At 47.0% G+C, this 22,323-nt stretch overlaps 1 protein-coding gene across 2 annotated transcripts in view; it reads left to right on the top strand.

Annotated features, from left to right (window-relative positions):
- Positions 1–22,323, top strand: part of AK4 (adenylate kinase 4) — a 499,316-nt gene that overhangs the window by 380,524 nt on the left and 96,469 nt on the right. For both annotated transcript variants that reach the window (XM_069641982.1, XM_069641983.1), the window contains exon 5: positions 1,438–1,556. In XM_069641982.1, the coding sequence (XP_069498083.1) occupies positions 1,438–1,556 (119 nt within the window). The remainder of the gene's footprint in view (positions 1–1,437; positions 1,557–22,323) is intronic.

Below are 22,323 nucleotides of genomic sequence, written 5' to 3'. Positions count from 1 at the left end.
TCTGGAAAGAGGACCTTTTATCCATGAGACCCCCAAGGATCTGTTGTGTATGGAAACCTCAAGAAGCAAACAAGAATACAGGGGAAGGGATCTACTCTCTGGAGCCAAGGCTTTTGGCCTTGAAGAACTTTTTTTTTAACCATTTATTCTTCCTTTATGAACACTTTTCTAAACCTGCCAAGGTTTGACATTTCGCCTTTCACCTTAGAGTTTGGTTTATAGTGTGAGGGTCATAATAGAACTTTGGACACATGACAGGTTTGTTGTTGACATCCTGACACAGACAGATCCTTAGTTTCTGGTTCAGGTAGGGAAATTCCTCTTATAGCAGGGTCAGAGAGGCCTTTTCCCAACCCCTTTTATATTCAATAAAAGCTTTTAACCAAAAACATGGCAAACTTGTGTACAAGTTTCATTCCTGAAGCCTCACAGCACAGTGATAAAGAAAATCTTTTGTGAAATGCTCCTGTGTATGTTTGGTGACCAGACATCGCTAGTTGTTTCATATGTTGCCATTGACAACTGACCGTACATTGAATGGACTTCCAGCCATTATTTTAAAAAATAATTCCCGAGGGGAACTACCAGGTCACCCTTGTAGTTGATTACATCTACCTCGCTACGCTCCGTCACTCGCACTAATTCTTGTAAATATAAAAGCACCTCTGCTGCAACTATTCATAATCCACCACTACCTTTAATCATGTGCAGGAGCCCCCTACCACCATTAACTGCCTCCAACTACATTGTTGTGGTTAAAACTATTATCCGGCTTTGCCTTTCACAATTGTTGGCTTTACTTAAGTGATGCAGTTGCATCCAGGGTCTATGGTACCATATTCTTGCGAGCTACAAGAATTTCAATTGGACGATGGACTAAACAGAGCTGTGTTTGTTGATCCATGGGCACAGGGGTTGCATTGCACATTATTCGAATTTCTGAGCCAGGCAGCAGCATCCGTTACCTTTTGATGAACATGTGCAGAGGATCAACAAGTTTATGTTAAGGTGATGAGAGAAGATGGCAGGTCAGTGTTGATCCAGAAAACTAAATCGGACATTTTAATCTTTAAAATAGTGCAATGGACTTGAATCAGCATTTGACTAGGATTAGGTCTACAATGAATTCAGGCACTCAAATTACCTCGTATAGTAAGCCCAAAAAACATATTTGCATTTCAAATGACATCTAAGCCACATGCAAACATCTGAATCAATTCCTAGTTTATGGATTTAAGGCAAGCATGCATAAGATAATACACCATGTTGTTTTAAAGTTTTGTTACTGTTTTTTAATCCTGCATCGTGATTTGATATTTATGAAATGTTGCGAAATTTGCACTGCCAAGTTCCCTGCTGCTCCAACTGTTTCTGATGTGAGTGCTATACTTAGTTTTATGTATATCCTTGAGGGAGTAACTGTGTTCTCTTCCTTAGGGAATTGATGATGTTACTGGGGAACCACTGGTACAGCAGGAAGATGATAAACCTGATGCGGTTCTCACCAAACTTCGACAATATAAAGATGTTGCAAAGCCAGTAATAGAATTATACAAGTAAGGTCTAGTGCCATTATTTTTACTGTTTTGTTACAGGCTGTATTGCAACTGTAAATTTGAAATGCTTATTGAGATTTAGCAAGATCTATCCACCATCACAAAACAACTAAGCATTTCCAAGGATACTTCCCACCAAGTTTTTCAGTCTTTTGGTTGTATTGTAATATTTATTTATGATGGACTCAGTCACAAGTGGGATTGTATCATCTGGGAAATACACTAATGTAAATCTCTCCTGGGAATCCTGTCAGTGCCATGTGTGTCTTCACAATGTAATTATTGGGAAAGATATACATCTGAAACTAAGTGAAATGTTTTAATGATTCTAACATGCTTTTAAACAGTCTACACTTAAAAGATGTTATAATAGAAGCTTTAGAATGAAGCAATGCTTGTGAGTGTGTATATCTAGCAATGCAGAAATGTATAAGAGGGTCTGTGGTGGACACATAAAAAACAATATGACCAGGGCACTCGAGAGCCCGAGCAAAATGGCAGTTGGGTGATCCAGCTCCTTCTGTGACGAGCTGTTTCTTTCAAAAATTGCCCATCCTGCGGTTTCAAACAGCAGAGCGAATGACCGCAGGGTGCATATAAATATGAGGAGAAGCCGTGTGTAAATCTGGGAGCTGCCGGTGGGCGCTTGCTCAGATCGCTGATCTGTTGCCTGAGGGACCGATGATGTTGGCGCCGAAGCCGGACGGCTTCCTGCACACCGTGGATGGGGGTACCAAAGGCATCGACACCCACACGCAACCTGCACAGAGCTGCAGGGCAATGCGGGAGCATTGGCAGGACAATTGCAACGCTTGCTCGGCCTGCTTGGACACCGCTAATATAAGCCGTGACTGGCTGCACCGGTGAAACCAGCGGGGGTCGACTGTCCATAGGTGACAGAAAAGGATTAGAGGCGGAATGGTGGGACTGTGCCCCCGCTGAGTATAAGAGCGCGCAGGGACCGGGCCTTGCTGGGAGCATTATGAGTGACATTGCGGAAGAGCCCCAGCCCGACCTTGGCTGCGCAGCCTAAGAAATTGCAGCTCCTGGTCATTTTTCAGCCATGCTCCACACTCCATCTAAATATGGTGCACCCCCAACAGTGAGCTGTTTTAGGTTACCAAGGACACCGACCTGGCACTCTCGCAGAGCGGTGCTCCAGCGCGTGCTCGCCAACCCACACCACCGGGATTGCACTTGTCTGCGCACAGTAAGGATGACCTGAGGAGCTGATGTGAGTGTGTCCCCACATATGCTCAATGTATAAAAGGGGATGAGCATTACACAGTGATTGGCATCATTGGGCCTACATCAAGCTCTACAATCCTAGCGGCGCCAACAGGAAACACACCACAAAGCATGGTAATCATTAGCTCTCAGCTCCTCAATAACCGCCAGCAGTTGCCCTGGAACCATGGAGTCTTAAAAATCCCATCGGACCTGACACAGTGCCTAGAAAGAATGGGTGGCCTAGAGTACCGGCACAACCTATCCACAGTGACATTTAACCCACATGGTGCCACTATAACAGTGGATGTTCCTCTACAGGCTCTTAACACTGGAGTTCCCTGGCACACTGGGTTTGCACCACTCACTCCGAGATGTCACTAGCTGCCAGTCCAGGATGATTTTACATTATTCTGGCAAAACATCATCACTGTGACGCACACGTCTAGGCTCGGTGCTGCCACCTTCATAGCTGCAGAAGGCAGAGTGGTTGGAGGCTCCTGAGCAACACAGGATAGCTGGACCTGCTGACGCAGGTAACAGACCTGCCACCTAACTGATAACAGAAGGTCATATCCAAGAAGCTCCCGCGGCTGACACGACAGAGGCCCTAAGACACTGTACACACTGAACTTAACGCCATGGGCTGGCCCGTCCAGGGTACTACTCCTCTGGACACCAGGCTGGGGCTTAACCTGCTACATGCTCTGAGGACACGAGGGCATGCAACGGGCTCCGAGGATTCCTTATTCTGATAGTGGGGAAGACAGCAACCCCATCAATACTCTGCTCTGCAGACCCGCCAGGCGCCCTCAAAAATGGATGTTCAAGCGCAACCACAGGTGATTCTAGTTGAAATGAAGCTTATTGGCCAGGTTAAATGAAGCTTATTGGCCAGAGAACTTAAAAGACTAAGGCCACGGTCCAAGACATCAAGAGGGAGATCCAGGACGTCAACATGCGAATAAAGGCACAGGACGACAGAATTACGGACAATGAAAAGGTATTCGCACGCTTGAGGATAACTATGATACAGCGAATACAGACCTGGAAGGGCTCATCATAGAGGTACAGCGATTGGGGGGCCAAGCTGGAAGACCAGGAGAACAGATCTAGACGTAACAACCTCTGTCTGGTTGGCCTTTCAGAAAACAGAGGGGAGCGATCTGGAGGGTTACGTTTATGCAGGACAAATTGCATTTGGACAAACCCCGCTCCTATGTCATTGAAAGATTACAACATGCCCCATTCCAAAGCCCCTGCACCACGATAGCCCTGGCATCGAGATGCGTTTACTCAATTTCCAGCAATACTCAAAGCCTATCGGGAGGTTGGGACAATTCCACTGGATAATAACATTATACACATCTTCAACAATTACTCCCTGGAGGTGTCTAAGCACAGGCTTGCCTTTAACCCACGCTTCGAAGCACTGAAAGGATCTGAACATTATATCAAATTCCCAGCAATATGGTCCATCCAACTGAATCACCAATGGCACTCATTTGAGGATCCTGAGGATGCATGTGGCTACTTAAAACCCTGGGATGTGATCACCACAGAATACACCCCAGTGGAGGAGAAAACAGCACAGGCGGACCTCGGGATGGCTGGAAGAAGGCGGCTGAAAATCACACAGACTGGACCGTCAGTAAGTAAATCCCGGAAAAGTGACATTAGCGGGATGACTTATAAAGTAATGGGTCTTCCCATCATGAACACGTTGAACCCCCAGAGCGCCTGAACATGGTGGCATGGCAAGGGCACAGTATGTACGCAATACTGCTACCCAGCTGCGAAAGAATAACACATCAACTCTGATATGCTTGCTTAACTACCAAAGCCCCTGGTTTTGACCTGCACAGAAGAGCCGCTATCCAGGGCTCGTCCCCACGAACGATATCTGCTTTTGCGCTCATGCGCTGCTCCGGTAACATGGCTGACATTCCCAAACGGGGAGTGGAGATATGCAGGGATGGGGGCACTGACTGTGAGGTCTCCCGCCTGCTCATTACCTCACATTGGCTCAACTTTTTTCTTAATAGTTGTATTGGTGTCAGTTTCATAGAGTCCAATGTTTTACTGTTTGGTTGGTTGGGGGGGGGTGTTTAACAGGAGAGAATCACTTGCCGAGATATACCTAAAATCACTCACACACAAGCCTATATACATCTTTAGAGGAAGTGCAAACGAGATGGGATCGCTTCCATCTTGCCATGGACCCAGATGTGCCCAACCACCTGTCACCTTAAAATGACCACACTTATATATTACCCTCAATGTACAGGGGCTGGGGATCCCTATTAAGTGGGAGCGCTTGCTAAATATGCTGCGTGATTTGCACAGGAACATCATATTTTTACAGGAAACACTTGGACACCAGTGAATCTGCAAAACTATGTAGGGTATGAATGGGGAAGCTGGTCATTCCCCTTCACACGGGAAGAGGGGTGTGTCAATCCTGGTTGTTCAACGGGTCCCCCTAACGATGCTTAGTACAGAGGCTGACAGCGAAGGGCTTATACATGGTTTACTGCAAAGCCATCACATCACCCTCATAAACATATATGGCCCCACGACAGAGACTCCTGGGTTCTTTGTGCATCTGTTTGCCACATGTGCTCTGCTCATGGGTCGCTGACATTGATGGGGGGTGACTTAAACAAAGCGCTGCATATCAATTGATTCAATCCCAGGCAATAGCAGAGCAGACCTGCCTCCAAAAAAGGGTGAACCCTCCGGTCCTGATGAAAGACTTAGATTGGTGGATGTTTGGAGACAAATACACAAGCATGCTAAAGAATATACATTCTACTCCAACCACCACCAATGCTACCCTCGACTTGCTTATTGGCTGCACATGGTAGAATCCTGCTCAATCCTTCCTATGACACTCTTAGATCATGCCCCAGTCCTTATGCATCGTACCCTCCAAGACACACCAGCCAAAGCTCCCACATGGAGGATGAATCTCATGGCGTTACAGTATCACGATATGGTAGAACTGCTGACACAGGATGTGGGTAGATTCTGGCATGATAACTTAGTGGAAGGGTTCAACACACTTTGGTGCTGTGACCCCTTCAAGACTTTCTTCAGGGGGCAATGTATCACACGCAGGGTGCATAAGACGAAATCTTGGGCGGAAAGGGAATCTCAGCTGACGGAGCTAACCACAGTCGAACTAATCCATAAAACTAAGAGGGGCTACCAGATGTGCACCCAGATAGTCAAGCTCCAATCTGAGATTGTGCTTGTCACTACAGTTAGGGCTCAAAAGGCCTTTTCCAAATGGGCGCTCAGTCTCTATGCAGCATGGGACAGACCTCTCTGCATGCTTGCTCTCACCCTCAAGGGGAGATAGTGGGGTCAGCTAATCACCTTAATCGGGGAGGTGGATGGCGGGTTGCTTCTGGGGGATCATGCCATTAATGAAAGATTTGGTGAGTACTGTCGAGACCTCTATGCTCTGCCGCCCAATAGAGACATGGGCCAAGTTATAGCCTTCCATAGCAAAATCCCTCTCCCTACACTTACTCCCACTGATCTTGATATTTTCAATGCTCCGGATGATAAGGTCTCACAAGCCATAGGGGGGTTGAATTTGGGTAAAGCTGCAGGAGCAGATGGCCTACCGATAGATATTTAAAAGCTAATGCTCGAGGAACTTGCTCCGCGGATAGGACAGATGTTCTGTGAAGCTTTAGAAACACGCCAACCTGCAACATCCCTGCTAAAAGACATCATAGTGGTCTTCACAAGAAGGGACGCAACCCCACACTCTGCTTGCATTTCCATCCTGGCGAACATATTATATGGCAGTCCAGATAGGCTGCGCTAAACAATGGCTCAATGTAGAGGATACCACAAGCTGGCACGCTATTTAACTACAAACCCTCCTTCCTCTCGCACCCCAGGCGATACTGGTGATTCACACCCCCACCCTGCGCCCCCACACACTCCACCCCACCTGCTTGCCAAAGCCACCCGCGTGACCCCCCATACTAGTGTAATGGCACAAGATGCGCTTGATTACTGTTACTAATGTATGCACAGCCCCACAGTGGATCTCACTCTGCGTCCTACTCTCATATGGCAATACTGAGCAGACGCATTGGGGTGACGTTAGGTTGATGGACCTCTTTGAAGATGATACTCCCATCCCTTTCGCCGAGATTAGGACCTGGCTGGGGCTGGCAGATTACAACTATCTGCAATATCATGCCCTAGACTCTTATGTTGCTGCACACACTATAGGGACACTAGAATGTCTGAGCATTCTGTATGCAAGAGAGAGGTAATGAGAGACCCCACAGAATACCCTAGGCTTAAAATAATATATGCCCTTAGTTTGCACAACTATTATAAAAGAAATCTAACCCTTGTGGACATATGGAGTGAAGACTTGGGGTGGAAATAATGGTGGGGGGCATGTTCAACTTCTTCTCTTTGATTATTCAAGCGTCCTGCAATTTGCGACAATTTAAAATTATTCAGATGGCCTACTTCAACCCTACCAGACTTTACAGTATTGGCATTGCGACGACGGCTGAATGATGGCGCAGCTAGAGCTGTGGTAGAATTGGGACCATGGGACATATGCTCTGGCACTGCCCGAGGCTGGCATCTATTGGGTCAAAGGTGGCTCATGTGCTGTGGTAGAGACAGGTGCCACAGGGAACTCCGTTGCGGCACTGGAATGAGGCACGGGATATCCAGGCAACGCACCATCCAGGGTTACCTCGCTGGAGCGGCTGCAGCAGCTCTGAAGGAGAAACAGAGGGGACAAGGCATCCTCACCGGACCAATCGGGTATGCAATCCACTAAGCCAGGGCACAACAGGTGCCCAGTGGGATCAGGGCGCCCACACCTGTCATGATGCCTACCCCCAGGGAACCAGACCAGGTCCAGCAGCCCCGAGAGCAGGCATCACGTTCCCGGGGAAAGGCCCAGCGACCCCTGTTAGGGGCCATCTGGACACAGTCCTGGCGCCTTTGGTGAGACTTTGGCGCCAGGCTCATAATGGGAAAACGTACCTGGTCTTACCTGATGCAGACCATGCTGCAAGGGATCCAAGCCCTTAAGAGGCCTAGAAGGGACTACTTTACCTAGGAACTCTTTTGCCACTCGGGTGTGGCGGTGGAGGAATACTTACCTGGAACTACTTTGGAGGCTATTTAAACCACGCCCGAAGAGCAGCACATGCTTTGCGTTATTCTGCATCCAGCAGCGCAACGCTCACCGTGCCTGCACCAGCATCCAGACTTCAGCCACGCCTACCTCGAATCCCGGAGCACCTAGAAACAAGGGAAAGAAGGAGAAAGGTTAGAACCAGAACATTTACCAGCTTCTTACCTGATTCCAGAGCCATTGCATCGTCGAACCAAAGGAAAGACTTTATTTTAAAACACGTTGCATCGTCAGCAGCAGCGCGGCGCTGCTGCTCTCACCTTTCCTCGCAGCATCTTCACGTTTCACTGCAGCCTCCTACATGTTCCCGCCGCATTCCGGCACCTAGGGGGAGATAAAGCCAATAAGGTGAGCCAAGGGAACATATAGAGGAATACTGGTTACCACCCTAAGACCTACCTGATTTACCACCGGGGAAACCATTCCTCTCCTCGGGTCGGCGCAGCTCCCACTGCACCATCGCCGTACCCCGGCCCCTAAGGGGAAACAAAAGCACAACAGGGTGAATCAAAAGGACAATCAAGGGGAGCCAACTCTCGCCATAGACTTACCAAATTTTACCGCCAGAGGTATAACTCCTCGACTCTGGTTTTCTCTCAGCACCTGAATAAAGGAGAAGACCACAGATTACGGGATTGGATAGGAGTGATGGTCAGGCATTTGAACTCTTACGAACTGCATACTTACGGCGTCTTGCCGGGAGAGTCAAAATAGCCCTGGAACTCACCAATTCCTTCGACCAGTGGAGCAACTGGTCCATCATGCGCCCCTGCGCTCGAAGCAGGATGGAGAGCTCACCCTATCAAACCATAAGGTGAGACTTTAGAGGGGACATCAGAGGTGGTCAGTGTGGAGAACGGGGGTGGGGGGAATTTACGCTCAACTCCACGGGTGGTTAATTCCCCTTTCTCCATTCACAGAAGAGTACTCCTACCGGCCAGACAAACGACACATCTCGGCCCTACGCATTACGCTGGAGGAGGCCGCAGCAGCCCAGATCAGACCGGCGCCTCTGTGGGAGTCAGGTGAGCGTAACAACACCTCCTCTCGGGCACCCAGGAGTCACGGCCCGACCTGTCGTGTCACTGCAGGCCCGCTGCATCCACAGCACTGTGCACAGACTCTGGGCTCTGGCAAATGTCCGGACACCTCGAAGCACTGGTTTCGGGGTGAATGGGCAAAGTAGTTAAAATAACAGCCGGAGTATCGTAGGCGTTTTCCTGGATCAGGAGGCAAGGATTAATTAGCAGGATAGGAGAGCCCGAGCCGGAGCTCTCTCAGAATGCGGCCATCTTGTCGCCGTGCAACAGAGCCCCCTCCAGTCTAGCCATTTCTTCCTGTGACATGACAGGTTTTACTGGGCATCTATGTTAGTTTCATAGATGCACAGTAAAGAAATCTGGGAATTTTGTTTTCCTGTGTTTTACCTTTGACAGTTTAAGCCAAGCCAGGAGCGCACCCTCAGCTGCAACAAGCAACAGCTGAAGAAGCGCTCAGTTTTGCCACTGGGCTTGTCTGCCTTGTCCATGATGGGCAAAGGTTCAGGTGTGTCGGTGCCCCCTTGACCATGATGGCCAAGCCACCACTGTGAAAACCACTAATTAAGGCTATGAACAAGTTAAGATAGTTAAGATATTAGATTTTAATAAGGTGACTAAAGGTTGAGTAAATCTTACTGTCAACAACCTATTTGCAAATCAAATGGATTTATGCAAGTTTAAGAGTTTAAATGAAAACCAAATTAGACTATGGTCTGTATGAAACCATGTTAATTAAAGAAAATATTTGGTGCCTTATCTGGCAATTACGATTTCATTTTGATGGTGCCATTCCCTAAATAAGCAAGGTGTTAGAGTAGTTTGTCCCTGTTGCTGGAATGATGTTGTGTGATTTGTTGTTTATAGTCTACTTGGTCCTGGGGGCCTTCAGGTCAGGTGGAAGAAATCTTTTTAGGTGGAGGTGAGAAGGACATCGACATGAGGTTGGAGTGTGACTTCCAGGCACGTTATGGCAAGCCTCTGTCATTCTTGTGTGTGCAGTGGATGTTGAATGCTGTAACCTGTGTTTTGATTATTTATGAGGCTGTAGTGATGAGCTTTGCCTCAGTGATGAGGATTGCATTTAGACTGTCGTGAAGGTCTCAGTGGGTGCTGATTAGCATGAGCTGCAGAGGTCTTTTGGAGGAGATAAAAGGTGGCGAGGAGAAGGATATATATACAGGTCTGCTAGCTGGATCTATTGTGGTATGTGTGTGGTTGCATTGCCTTTGTACATGTGACAGTGTGGTTATGCCCTGTATAGTGTAGCATAAGGTGACTGCCTCGTTGAGTTGATGGTGGCCCTGGGAGTGCCCCGGGCCTTCTCTGCCCAGACCAAGGGTGTAGCAGACTGAGTTGCCTTTTTGGTTGCTTTTAGCCTGGAATGTATGCCATTGAAGAGGGTAAATGTGGATGTGATATAGCCTCCTGCTAGCCAGTCGCTGGGAGGCGGTGAAGATGTGGCCTGTGGTCTGTGGTTTCCAAAGTGACCAGGTTCTGGTGGTGTGGCAAAATGGAATGAAGGAGACTGACCAAGTGGTGCTTTGTCTTTGGTTATAAACATTTATTTAAACTATTCTAACTGAGTTTCCCCACCTAAACTAGAGAAACTCAGGTACTCGTCAGGGAGTCCAGGAAAGTCTAAATCAAAAGGCCCCATCCCAGTCCAAACGCTCCTATGCTATCCATGTAATTTTAAGAAATGATAATAAAGTTCGGACTCACTTCTCCTATATGGTTCCCCAATGTCCGCGATAGACTTAAGTTAAACTTGTAGTTCCTTCAGGGAGGTTTCAACACACTGCTTTTTTTTTATGCTCTTTATCCTGTCCACAGTGGGATGACTACGATGCTCCCAGAGCCCCTCTTGACTCTCCAGCACCACACTCTTGTGGAACTGCCCTACAAAGTGATTTACTCCTTTAGTTATTCATGATTTACGGTCTTCAGTCTTCCCGGCCCCTACCGGACTTGTACTTGTTCCTGTTACCTTCTGCCAAGGAACTCGTCACTGGCTGCATTAGAGGTCACGGGTTCACTCTGTTTCAGTTTCTACTTTCACCTATAATGAAGACCGGAGATCAACTCTTGACTGATCTGCTGTTGACTGAAGACAAAAGCAGAACTAACCCCCAGTGGGTGCTCTTATTTCTTGCTATTCTGGGGTTCACCATGGTAACTAGTGAACTTCTCTTGACAGGCATGACACTACTGAAGGGGCCCCTGAGGAACCCGCGAATGTGGAAACAAGGCACAATCACCACACACGAACTGATACGCCAGACACGAGGTTGTATTTCCAAAATCTAGGGCTGCAAAGTAAATAGTCCCAGTTGGCCAAATGGTCCCACGTCCCGCGACGTTTGTCTAACAGACCTCGGGGGATGCGAGAGAGCGAGAATCGTACATCAGTTACATATATACAAAATGAGCATCTTACAATCAGTAATGACACATTCGATGCCACCCCTAATTCATTCCCTTTGAATTGGAGGCGATGATTGACCATAGTGACAAATATGACACCTTAGACCATTATATTTAGCAACAGCCTATAATCTCGGACCTACAGACACAAGTCTTTATTTTAAAGAACACAACGCTTCTGTTTTAGTGAACAAGCTGTGCGTAGGGGATGGCACATTCCAGGCCTTGCTATCTCCTGGTTTCTATTCACGCTCTAGAGGTCAGCTTTCTCTCTGGGGCCTCACAGTGCTCAAGAAGGGGGGCCGCAAAGAAGAACATCATTTAAACCTTTTAATATTAGTTTTGTACATTGCTATTCTTCTAGGGAGACTTGCTGGCATCTGTGTACTGATTAGAATGCCTTGCTCCTCGCCTCCAAGGATACGTGAGGGAGGGAACCGGGCATTTCTGTCTGGCTTACCGCGTTATGTTTCAACATGCCTTTTACCAACCTTGGACCATTGAAGCAGAATAATATCTCAGCAAAGCAGTTTTACATGAGGCAAAGAGGCAGCGTTGGAGAAAATGAAGAGAAAACAAAATGGCGATTTTGGTCATCTTAAAATGGCTCCACTCTAGTTAAGCTAATGACTATCTAATGACTAATAACTATATCTTCTTAACACTGAAAATGAGGCGGTTGGTCTTCGGCCAACCAAGTATCCTACATTGCCTTCCGTTCGAGGGGCGTCTAATTTTTCTAGACTGACACTTCTTGCCCTCCGAAAGCCTACTGTTAGGGGGGGGGGATCCTCAGGCAGGCCGAACCGAGCTGGGAGCCCACAGGTGCAAACTTGTGGTTGGCCTAACTCCTTCCCTTAGCCCAAACAAGAACGCCACGTCCACACAAGAGGCAAGATACTACTGAGGTTTATTATTACCAGTAAACCGCAGTGATGACATGCGTGAAGGAAACTTCATGCATCTCTCAGAGAACTCTGGTTCGCAGGCCAGTTTTGATGACATTTGATATCACAATGATGTCAGTCTCTGGAACCTTCCCCTAAAACCTACCTCCACTCAGGATAGGTCGCTGAGTGGTAGGTCCCATATAGGAGCCTATAGAGACATGATGTTACTGGACAAGGCTGTGTCAGGTGTTATGCTACGACCATCCCTGCAAACGGTTACTTTGAAAATGTTACTATGAGCAGGCCCCGTGATTGGCCAGTGACCACCGTCATCCACCCTTGCGGTCCTTGGTTTGATTGGCTCACCCGTGAGCCCCCAAGCCTGGGACAACTGTTGTTCCCAGCCTGCTGGCCACCTGGGAACAGTACATGTGTAATTATGTCTGCAAGGTGCAACTATGTGTCAGCATCGTAACCGTGTGTAAGCCATAGCTGCCATGAGAGCGTTCCGTTTTCCAACGCAGAACTGTGATGTGCATGTATCAACTTTGTTGCAGTCATTGTCTAGTCGGTGAGACAGGTTTCTCTTCTCAGACATCAAATCTTGGCAGCTCATCAGCTCGGCCAGATCACGTGCTTGGAGACCATGTTTGTGAGCTCAGGTCTCAGAATTATTTTGTATTTTGTCTGAGAGCGCGCCTCTCCTGCAGTCAGTGTTACTTTGGTTCAATGTGAGGAATGTCGTTTGCAACATTGCAACCTTGGCAGTGGCTTTGTTCGTGCCACAGCAGTTTTGCTGCACAGCATTCTGTTAGGCTCAGGGTTTCCCTGGGTGGATCGTGGCCTACTAAATTTTCTAAGCCATAGCCTGGCTTCTACTGTATGCGTCTTCCATAATGTCCATAGGTTAGTGCGTCATAGCCAACAGGTCCCTTGAATGCTCCCGTCATATCATGGGATAAATTGCATGTAAGCATTTGCAAGCATTTACACAAGCCCTTCTTGCGTCTTGCTTCTTGCGTTACTGCGGTGCTGTTGCAAGCCTAATGGCAAAATAATAAACGTGCAGACAGTATGTATATGTCACAGTCGTCTAACTCATAGAGCTGTATACCTGTGTTCTTCGTGTAGTTAGCTGTTTGAATGTCCAGAGTGTGTGGGTAGAACGTGTGCTTCATGTCCAACGTGGCTATGCCGTCGTGGCGTCTCTAACGACTCGCGGCATGGAGTCTTGTTGCTTTAGTCGATTCTGTCCATGTAACTGTCTCCAGTTCCGTCTTGTGCTTCTTTGTCCACTCTGGGTAAGATCTGTACTGCTGCAGGGTTGTAGGGCCTGCTGGGAGGGTAACTCTTGTGATAGCTATACATCACTTGTGCGATCTGAATGACACCTGGCCTAGTAGGATCGTTGTCTGTCTTCCCCTTGTTTCCCCCCTCCCTGCCTCGTCGCTTTGAAAAACATTTGAATAGGCGCGTTGCAAATGCCATATCATAACATATCATAGGAGCAGTTGGTCTCTGCTTAAGCGGGGTCCTCCCCCGCTTCCTTTGGATTATTCGCCATCAGGTTAACCCACTTTATTCGTGTGGGCTGAAGTGTCCCTCGAGGAATGACTTACCAATACCGCAAGGATTCTCGATGGCTTTGGTTGAACGCTTCTGCAAGGGTGATCTCTCCCTGGTAAGTCCTTAACTTGTACAAATATCTTTTGAAGCTTCCCGGCCCTCTCGAGTTTGACACAGAGCAGGTTACCAGGGTTCCTGGATTGTATCTAAGTTCTTTCGGGACCACAAGTGCCTTTATTTATCAATTTCATTGTCGTTCTCGAGTTGTGCCTGCTTGCTCTCGTGGCTGCTTGTTGCTGGTGGTTTAGGCACAAGTTTTGCACCACACATCCTGCCCATCCCAGGTCGCGCCACCCCCACTGTCTGACCACCTGCTAATTTTCTTCTGCAGCTCTGCGGCCAGCTCTGTTTGGCGGCTACTGTGTAGTTGTTGGACTGCACAGTCCACCCATCACAGGTCACGCAACCACCACACCGGTTCCACTCTTGCTCTTTGTTGGCCTCCTGCCGGTATGTGAGATGCTTTCCTTGTGACTCTAGTTTTCTTTTTCCTTTTCTCAAACTGCCTTGTTGTGGCCTTGCACTGTCCAATTTTGGGTTTCCGGACTGGTCTGGCATTTGACCAATTGTCCCTTCTCTCAATCGGTCCACTCACCTCCATTTTAACGTTTTCTGTTCTGTGATAAGGTCAGTATTCTCCTGTTTTCTCTCCACAACTTCAACTCTCAGAGCCGACGCCCTGTCATCCGAAAAAGACTCTTCTACCATGGGCTTCGCCACACTTTCCTCCTTCTTTGGATATCGTGATTGAGATCTTTCTCCCTTTTCTGAATATCAAGCTCCTCGTCCTTCTTTGCTGTCTCATTTAAATAGTGGGACAGCCCCAGCATAATGCAAGTCAAATTAGTAGCACCTGATCGAGCATTCCTCCAGCTTGATTGTAGCCATATCAAGCTCTTGTTCATCCCTGCCCCTTTTTGATATATTACAATAACACATAGTTTTGGACGTGATTTTATTTATTTGTTTGCTTGTTAGGCGCATATACGATAAGAACATACTGTTTCAAAGAGCACACAGGGCAGGGAGGGAGCAAGAGTGGGAAATACATTACAACACAATGTTTAAAAGCAGTGGGGGGAAAGCGGGAGAGGGACAAACCTAGTATGCTTTGTGAGTATTCAGAATGGGCAAGTACAGAAAGGAAGAGGGAAGAGGGGGTAATTGCTGGTGAGTCCGAGCTCATGAGTGAGCCACAGATGAAGTGCTAGGAATGTTGAGTGCTACACAGTTTGTGGCAGCGGGAGCTGTAAGTGCCCACCTCCAGAGTGGGGGGTGTGCAGATGAAAGTGCTCTGGAAAGACAGGAGCTGGCAGAATTGGTGTGGGGGGGGTCAGGACCCCGAGGATGAATAAGGGCCCAGGACACTGAATCAGCAGCTGTGGGATTAGCAAAGGAGAGTGGAAGGGACGGAGGAGGAAAAGAGGAAGGTCTTAAGAAGCTTCTGGAATTTGAGAAGATCCTACTCAAGGCGCAGGGAGGGCTATTCCAAAGTAGGGAGCCTGATGAGGAGGGTGAACAACCCCCCCTGCCCTCTGTTTAGCAAAGCGAAAACACTTTACACACAAAGAGTTAGTGCCAGGGAATGTAGTGGCCTAGAGGGAGAGTATTTAGTGAGATAGATTTGAAGATAGTCTGGACCCCGGGCCCAGACAGCCTTATGGATGATGCAGAAGGATTTGAATTTAATCCATGCAGCAACCGGGATCCAGTGACTTTTTAGTGCAGGAGAGATGTGGTCCCTGGGCATAAGGCCAAGGATAGGTCTTGCTGCCCTATTCTGGATTAGTGGGAGGGGTCGCAGAGTGGAAGATGGTAGATTCAGGAGGAGGCTGTTGCAGTAGTCAAGCCTAAAGAGAACCAGGGCTTGAGTCACATTTAGCCTCTGAAGTAAAGTGAGAAAAATAGAACTCCTTTGAGAAGGAAGAGCTGAAAGTGGGACTTCTTCGCAATTTCCTGAGTGAGGGAGGAAGGCGAGAGAGAGAGAGAGAGGAGTCGAAGACGACTCCAAGGTTTCTGGCTTCAGTTGAAGGTGCAGTGGGAGAACCCAAGGAGGAAGGCCAGAGTGAGGGGAAGGAGGAGGGAGTGGGGGTTCCAATGGGAAGGATCTCAGTTTTTCAGGCGTTGAAGCAGAGATCGTTGGAGGCTCACCAGGACTGGATGGCAGATAGGCGGTCAGGCATGTTGGAGGGTGCAAGAGGGTCAGCAGGGATTTTGAAAAAGAGCTGTGTGTCATCTGTGTAACACTGGAAGTTGGAGGAAAAGAGGAAATGGGGCGTGCAAGGAGAGCAAGGTAGATGTTAGAGCCAGGGGGAGAGTATAGAGCCTTGGGGGACACCACAGGTGAAGAGAGAAGTAGGAGAGGAGAAGGGGCCAAGGACGACTTGGGAAGAGCGGCTAGTGAGGAAGGAGGTCAGCCAGTCAAGTGCCCTTTCCGATATACCAAGTGTATTGTGGAGACTTTGTATGAGGATGGGGTGGTTGACTGTGTCAAAGGCAGAGGAGATATCGAGCAGGATAAGGACAGCTGGGGAGTTGGAGTCCAGAGAAGAGAGCTGTTCTTCACAGGTGTTCAGAAGAGCACTTTCCGTGCCTCTGGATGCTCAGAATCCAGATTGCTGGTCGTGGAGACCACCAACAAGTTCAGTGTGTGAATTGAGTTGGGGCAAGGCCATCTTCTCAAGCAGCTTCCCCGGGAAGGGGGTGATGGAAATAGGGTGGTAGCTAGCAGAGCAAGTAGGATCAGAGGAAGGTTTTTTTTCAGAAGTGATCGCACAAGGGAGTGCTTAAGATGCGGGGGAGATCCAGTGATGAGAGTGATTTCAGAAATCAGCGAGAGCAGGGCCCAGAGAGCCGATGTTATCCGTGAAAGTCCTGGAAGAGCAAGGGGACACCTGTTTAGAAGAGACTTTCATGGAGCTGTCATCTCTGGTAACTACTTCAGGTGTGACAGAGGGAGGAGGAAGAAGGAGGGAGGGGGCCTTAATCAGGCCTTAACATCCTCCTGTGGGTTGGGGTTTAAAGGGGCTGTGTCTCCCACTCACGTCCTTATCCCCAGGAGGGGGAATTCCTCTCACATGTTACCACCCCTCGGGGAATATCAGTTAGTGGCTTCAACTCCCTAGACTCATGGGAAGGGCTCCCCTCTGGAGAGAAGTGACGCCATCTAAAGGGTCGTCACAGTGAGCATGAAAATCATGGTTCTCCTAGATAATTGCAGAGGAGAAATGCAGTGACGATTTGCGCCAAGTGATGCTGTGCTGTTACATTTTTCTGAACGGGGTAGATCTGTTCGGCAAAATGTCCTTAGCGGATATATCATGCCACCTTCTCCTGACCAATGGGCATGGCAGCAAAATGGAATCCTCAGTCTCACAAGAGAGCCAGTACTGTGTAATGAGACAATCTGACGTCTCACAGGTGATTGCAGATGTGATGTGCTGAAAAACCTAAGTTCTTACTGAGTCAAAACCCTAGGTTCATGCTGTGCAGTTTTTTTAAGTTGGTGTCATGGGGCGGGCTTAATATTTTAGTCACATAATCTAACCAGTAGGCGGAGGCGGATCAAATGCACAGACTTCAAAGTGTGGCGATGCTTGTGTTTTGGAAAATCTGGAATCTAACTGGTGATTGCAGAGGAGCAGTACAGTTCAACAGCTGAACCCCAAATGTTGCGGTAGATCAAAGTATAATTGTATTTATGTGCTTTCCAAACTTGTGTGAGGGGGCTGCACTTCACTTTATAGTAAAGTGATTTGTCATGTGACCACATGTTGGGCAGTAAGCAGCCAGTGGGTGCCTATGAATCTGGCTTTTCACTGGCATTGGCATAGAAGTCATGTGGTGTGCTTCATGAGCTGGCTCGAGAGCTTGCTAGGGGTCAAATCACAAGGGTGATGTGCTTTTAAACTCTGGGAAGGATTCACTTTCTGACCATGCAATTGGCCAGGATACGGTCACATGACCAGTGTGCAACTGAAGCAAGGCAGACGGGAGATTTCAGAAAATCAGTGTTCATACAGGTGCTCGCAATGCAGCAACGTAGCGGGGTTCATTATGACTTCTGCTTTTAACAATACCTGGAAATGCCAAAGATAGCTCCTATAAAATGTCATCAAGGCTCCTCTTTCACCTAAGACTTTAGAGTTAGGCCCACGTATAATGTGTTATTGGATCTCTATACTTGGTACACGCCTAGAGCTAAAAAATACTTTCATTTGCTCACCTTAGTTGAAAAACCTTTGGGCATAAGGTTCTGTGGTCATCTAAAAAGACAATTAAGTACATACCTCTGCACCAGAGCCCTTTGATCTAAAGAAATTAATTATCTTGCTAGTTCCTGATATACAGAAAACAGCAGATTTAAAGGCCCATGTTTTACTGTCAAGTACCAGCTCTATGGTATTGTCTCAACCTTGAAGACATTCTTTAAACAACGTTGACTATGTCCACACCTAGCAGTTCAGTGCAACTTGGTTCACCTCATCCGTTAGGACAGTACTGTTTTTGTTGTTGTTCCCATTCCCACTAAGTGCTCTATTTCAGCAGGTGGCACTGTTACTATAACAGATTTCCACAGTACTCCCCGCATTACTCTCCACCTAGTCTCGCTCCACTGACTACCTCCTCACACCCATCTCCTGCTCCTGGTTGCATGATCTTCCAGCACAAACCTGAATACCAATAAAACAGACGATCCGTATTGGGTGGAGCCTGTGCAACCCAAACATTGGGTAATTTATAAACACCAGTATAGTGCAAAGTCGTTATATGGTGCTAGGGCAAACTTTGCACTGGTAAAAACATGCATGGCTAGATCATTTTTTGCACTAGGGCAAGTTTTGACCTAGTGTTATGTTGCGTATTCCGTTAGGGATTACCGCGCCAGCAAGGAAGGCCTCCAAGGGGAGAACACCCCTCACCCAGCTGTGGCTTAGCCCACTGGGAAGTCCTAGCATTCTTCTTATCTGAAACGGTAGCACAGGGCCATTGCTCAGAAACTTTGGCAGATGTCTCCACCTTTATCTGAGTACAACACCCTTTCTGTGCTTTCTACTGTCTTAGTTATGATTAATTGGGTTTGTTTGCCTCATGACCTTAATGTAATCACCCTACCTCAACCCTTTCACATAAGCACATTGATACAACGTTGGCACCTTTGAGGAAAAGTGGTAAAGCAGAGCAGAACAGAAGTCAAACAGAATGGCATAAAAATACATCAGCACATCATTTGCACAAAATATACATTGAGTCAAAAAAATCAATAACTATTGTTAGGCAAATGAATAGATTTCATTATAGAAAATACTATCCCTCAGTTCGCTGTTTTAATTAAACACAAATCAGATCAATCCCTTTAAAGGGCACATATCACATTTCCATCAAATCATATTCATGCGGAGGAGTTGCTAGAAACCTCTTTCAAAAAACAAAAAAAACAGTTGTTCTCTTCACTACCAACTTCAAATGACCAAAATGCAATGATAAACAAGGGTTTCAAGCAGTGCTTAAGAGATGTAATAACCAGCAAGAGCACTAATGTAAATCAAGCTATTCCCCAGCAATAGAACTTATTGAATGTCTGCTTTCTAAATCAAGCAAGACATTCCCTGGTTTATGCCTGTCAGTTCATGACAGGATCTCCTGTCAGCAGTATCTGCTTTGTCCTACCTGATTAACCAGCCCCCCTGTCTAAGGTGTGCATGGCATTATATACCTATAATGTGGAAACCCGCCTGATCACTATGCTCTCTCCAATGTCCCTAATCCAGATCTAGGGTTGCAGAGATGTAGAAGCCCTGCACATGAGGTGTGGTGATCAATAATTGAATTGTTACATCTGCACCAGCTTTAAGTTGGTCACCAATTTTAAGTTTGGTGCGAGCTGCAAGCTGGATTATCAGTTTTCAATGCTAATGACGCAAAAAGATTGCTTTGTCTGTAAAAGTCTAAGGCACGTTGTATCTGTGCCCAGAAAATGTTTCCTGGTGATTAGTGCTGTCATTTTGATTTTAATATCACAGTGCAGCTAAAATCGTGCATGTCCATTGCCTTGTGCAGGTTCTCCCCCCATGTTATAGAATTCTATGAGAACTACATTCTTAAATGAACATGCATCCTAAAAGCAAACATCCCGCTGAGAGGTTGTTTTTGCAAGGTAAAATCAAACTCATTCTTTCAAGTTAACTTCCAGCGTCTAGCACTTTCAGCAATTCCCTGCTTATTCAAAGCACTATAATGCATATTGTTCCAAGCGCTTTGCACATTGCATGTTATAGCGTCAAGGCACTATATTCTAACAGTAGTACCTGGTCAGGTCTAGGTTAGTTTTGCTTATATTGGGGGACCTTTAGCAGAACACAGTGTATCGTATGTTGCTTCCCTCGCCAGAGGGTGAAATGGGTGCCGACACATGTCAGTTAAGAGATACATTAAAGAACCACAGGCAGGCCTTCTCGCATTAAGCTCCACAGAATACAAAACAATAGGATGCAGAATCCTGAAACTTCAAACAACTTGTTGCCAAGCAGCATTTCCAAAGACCCGACTGACCTAGAAGAGCTTTGTCCCAAGATCACAAAGAACTGCAGAAATACCTCAGCCCCCTTGAGCTGACTTAAGCGAGGGTGCAGCATTGAAGATCCTCAGCTACTTCTTTGTTACTGGATATGTTCGCTCCTCCCCTTATACATTGCCATATAGATACGTGTGCATTGCTCCATTGCCTGTGGGTGATCCGTGCTCCAAAAATACTGTCATTCTTTCTCAAGGAAAGGGGACCCATTTGAATTGCTGAGTTACTCTTCATGATTTGCAATTTGCCCTGTTTTTCTGTATCTGGCTAGCTCTCTTGGGAGCTTTATCGACGCAGCACAAAAGGAGGGTGCAGAGCCTGTGACACAGCACTGACATTGAATCTAAAGAGCTTTATCTTAAGCTTCTGATTCTTGGCACAACCACTGCATGGCGTCCATGTTCAGAATGGCAGACTACAAACGTGACCAGGGTTAAAATAAATTGGCCTTGCAGCGATGCACGTTCTGCTATGCGTGCTGTGCAAGGTTGTCCCAGGCACTTGTGCCTTTGCTAGGTAACCTGCATTTTTTTACCGATGCCCATTCTGCTATGCTGCTGTGCAAGGTTGTCCCAGGCACTTGTGCCTTTGCTAGGTAACCTGCATTTTGTTACCAATGCACATTCTGCTATGCTGCTGTGCAAGGTTGTCCCAGGCACTTGTGCCTTTGGTAGGTAACCTGTATTTTGTTATTGATGCACATTCTGCTATGCTGCTGTGCAAGGTTGTCCCAGCCACTTGTGCCTTTGGTAGGTAACCTGCATTTTGTTACCGATGCACATTCTGCTATGCTGCTGTGCAAGGTTGTCCCAGGCACTTGTGCCTTTGGTAGGTAACCTGCATTTTGTTACCGATGCACATTCTGTTATGCTGCTGTGCAGGGTTGTCCCAGGCACTTGTGCCTTTGGTAGGTAACCTGCATTTTGTTACTGATGCACATATGCTGCTGTGCAAGGTTGTCCCAGGAACTTGTGCCTTTGGTAGGTAACCTGCATTTTGTTACCGATACACATTCTGCTATGCTGCTGTGCAAGGTTGTCCCAGGCACTTGGGGTAACCTGCATTTTGTTATTGATGCACATTCTGTTATGCTGCTGTGCAAGGTTGTCCCAGGCACTTGTGCCTTTGGTAGGTAACCTGCATTCTGTTATTGATGCACATTCTGCTATGCTGCTGTGCAAGGTTGTCCCAGGCACTAGTTCTTTTGGTAGGTAGCTGGCATTGTGTAAAATGTATCCAACTACTTTTCTTTTGCCAACTGTTTTTATTTTTCTATATTGTCAGCTGTAGCTTGTGCAAGTTAACTTCATGCCAGCAGAATCACCGGATGATAGGCAATCTTTGTTTTGTGTGTATTAGCATTTTTATTGAACTTTTACATTTCAGTACAAACAAAAAGGCCAGACAGAGAAAGAATAATAAAAAACATGTCACTACGTCGGGTCCAGGAACCTGCCCCAGATCTCCTCGTACAGATGAAACTGAATCTTGCTCTGCTGCTGTGTGCCTAGATGCCAATCTGAGGGAGCACTTCTGTTTATTTTGATTGTCTAAATGATTTGTGTTACTCAATGTGCAAAAGATAGTAAGAAATATAAGAAGTGATAATTGGCAAGCAGAGCACATAAACCCTTATGAACAAAAAGCAAAGGACTGCTGCCTTGCAACACACAGCCTTGATAATAAACATGGGAACAAGTAGTGCTGAAAAGCCCCATCTGATCTGCCATGTAGGGTACATGTGGGTTTCCAGGCAGCTGTAGGTGCACTCCGCATGTACTTGGTGTATACAAGC

The sequence above is a fragment of the Ambystoma mexicanum genome, chromosome 1q (genome assembly GCF_040938575.1).
Source record: "Ambystoma mexicanum isolate Mex_15411 chromosome 1q, UKY_AmexF1_1, whole genome shotgun sequence".
NCBI classification, from domain to species: Eukaryota; Metazoa; Chordata; class Amphibia; order Caudata; family Ambystomatidae; genus Ambystoma; species Ambystoma mexicanum.
The sequence above is the reverse complement of the archived record's forward strand: the minus strand, read 5'-3'. Positions and strand labels throughout refer to the sequence as shown.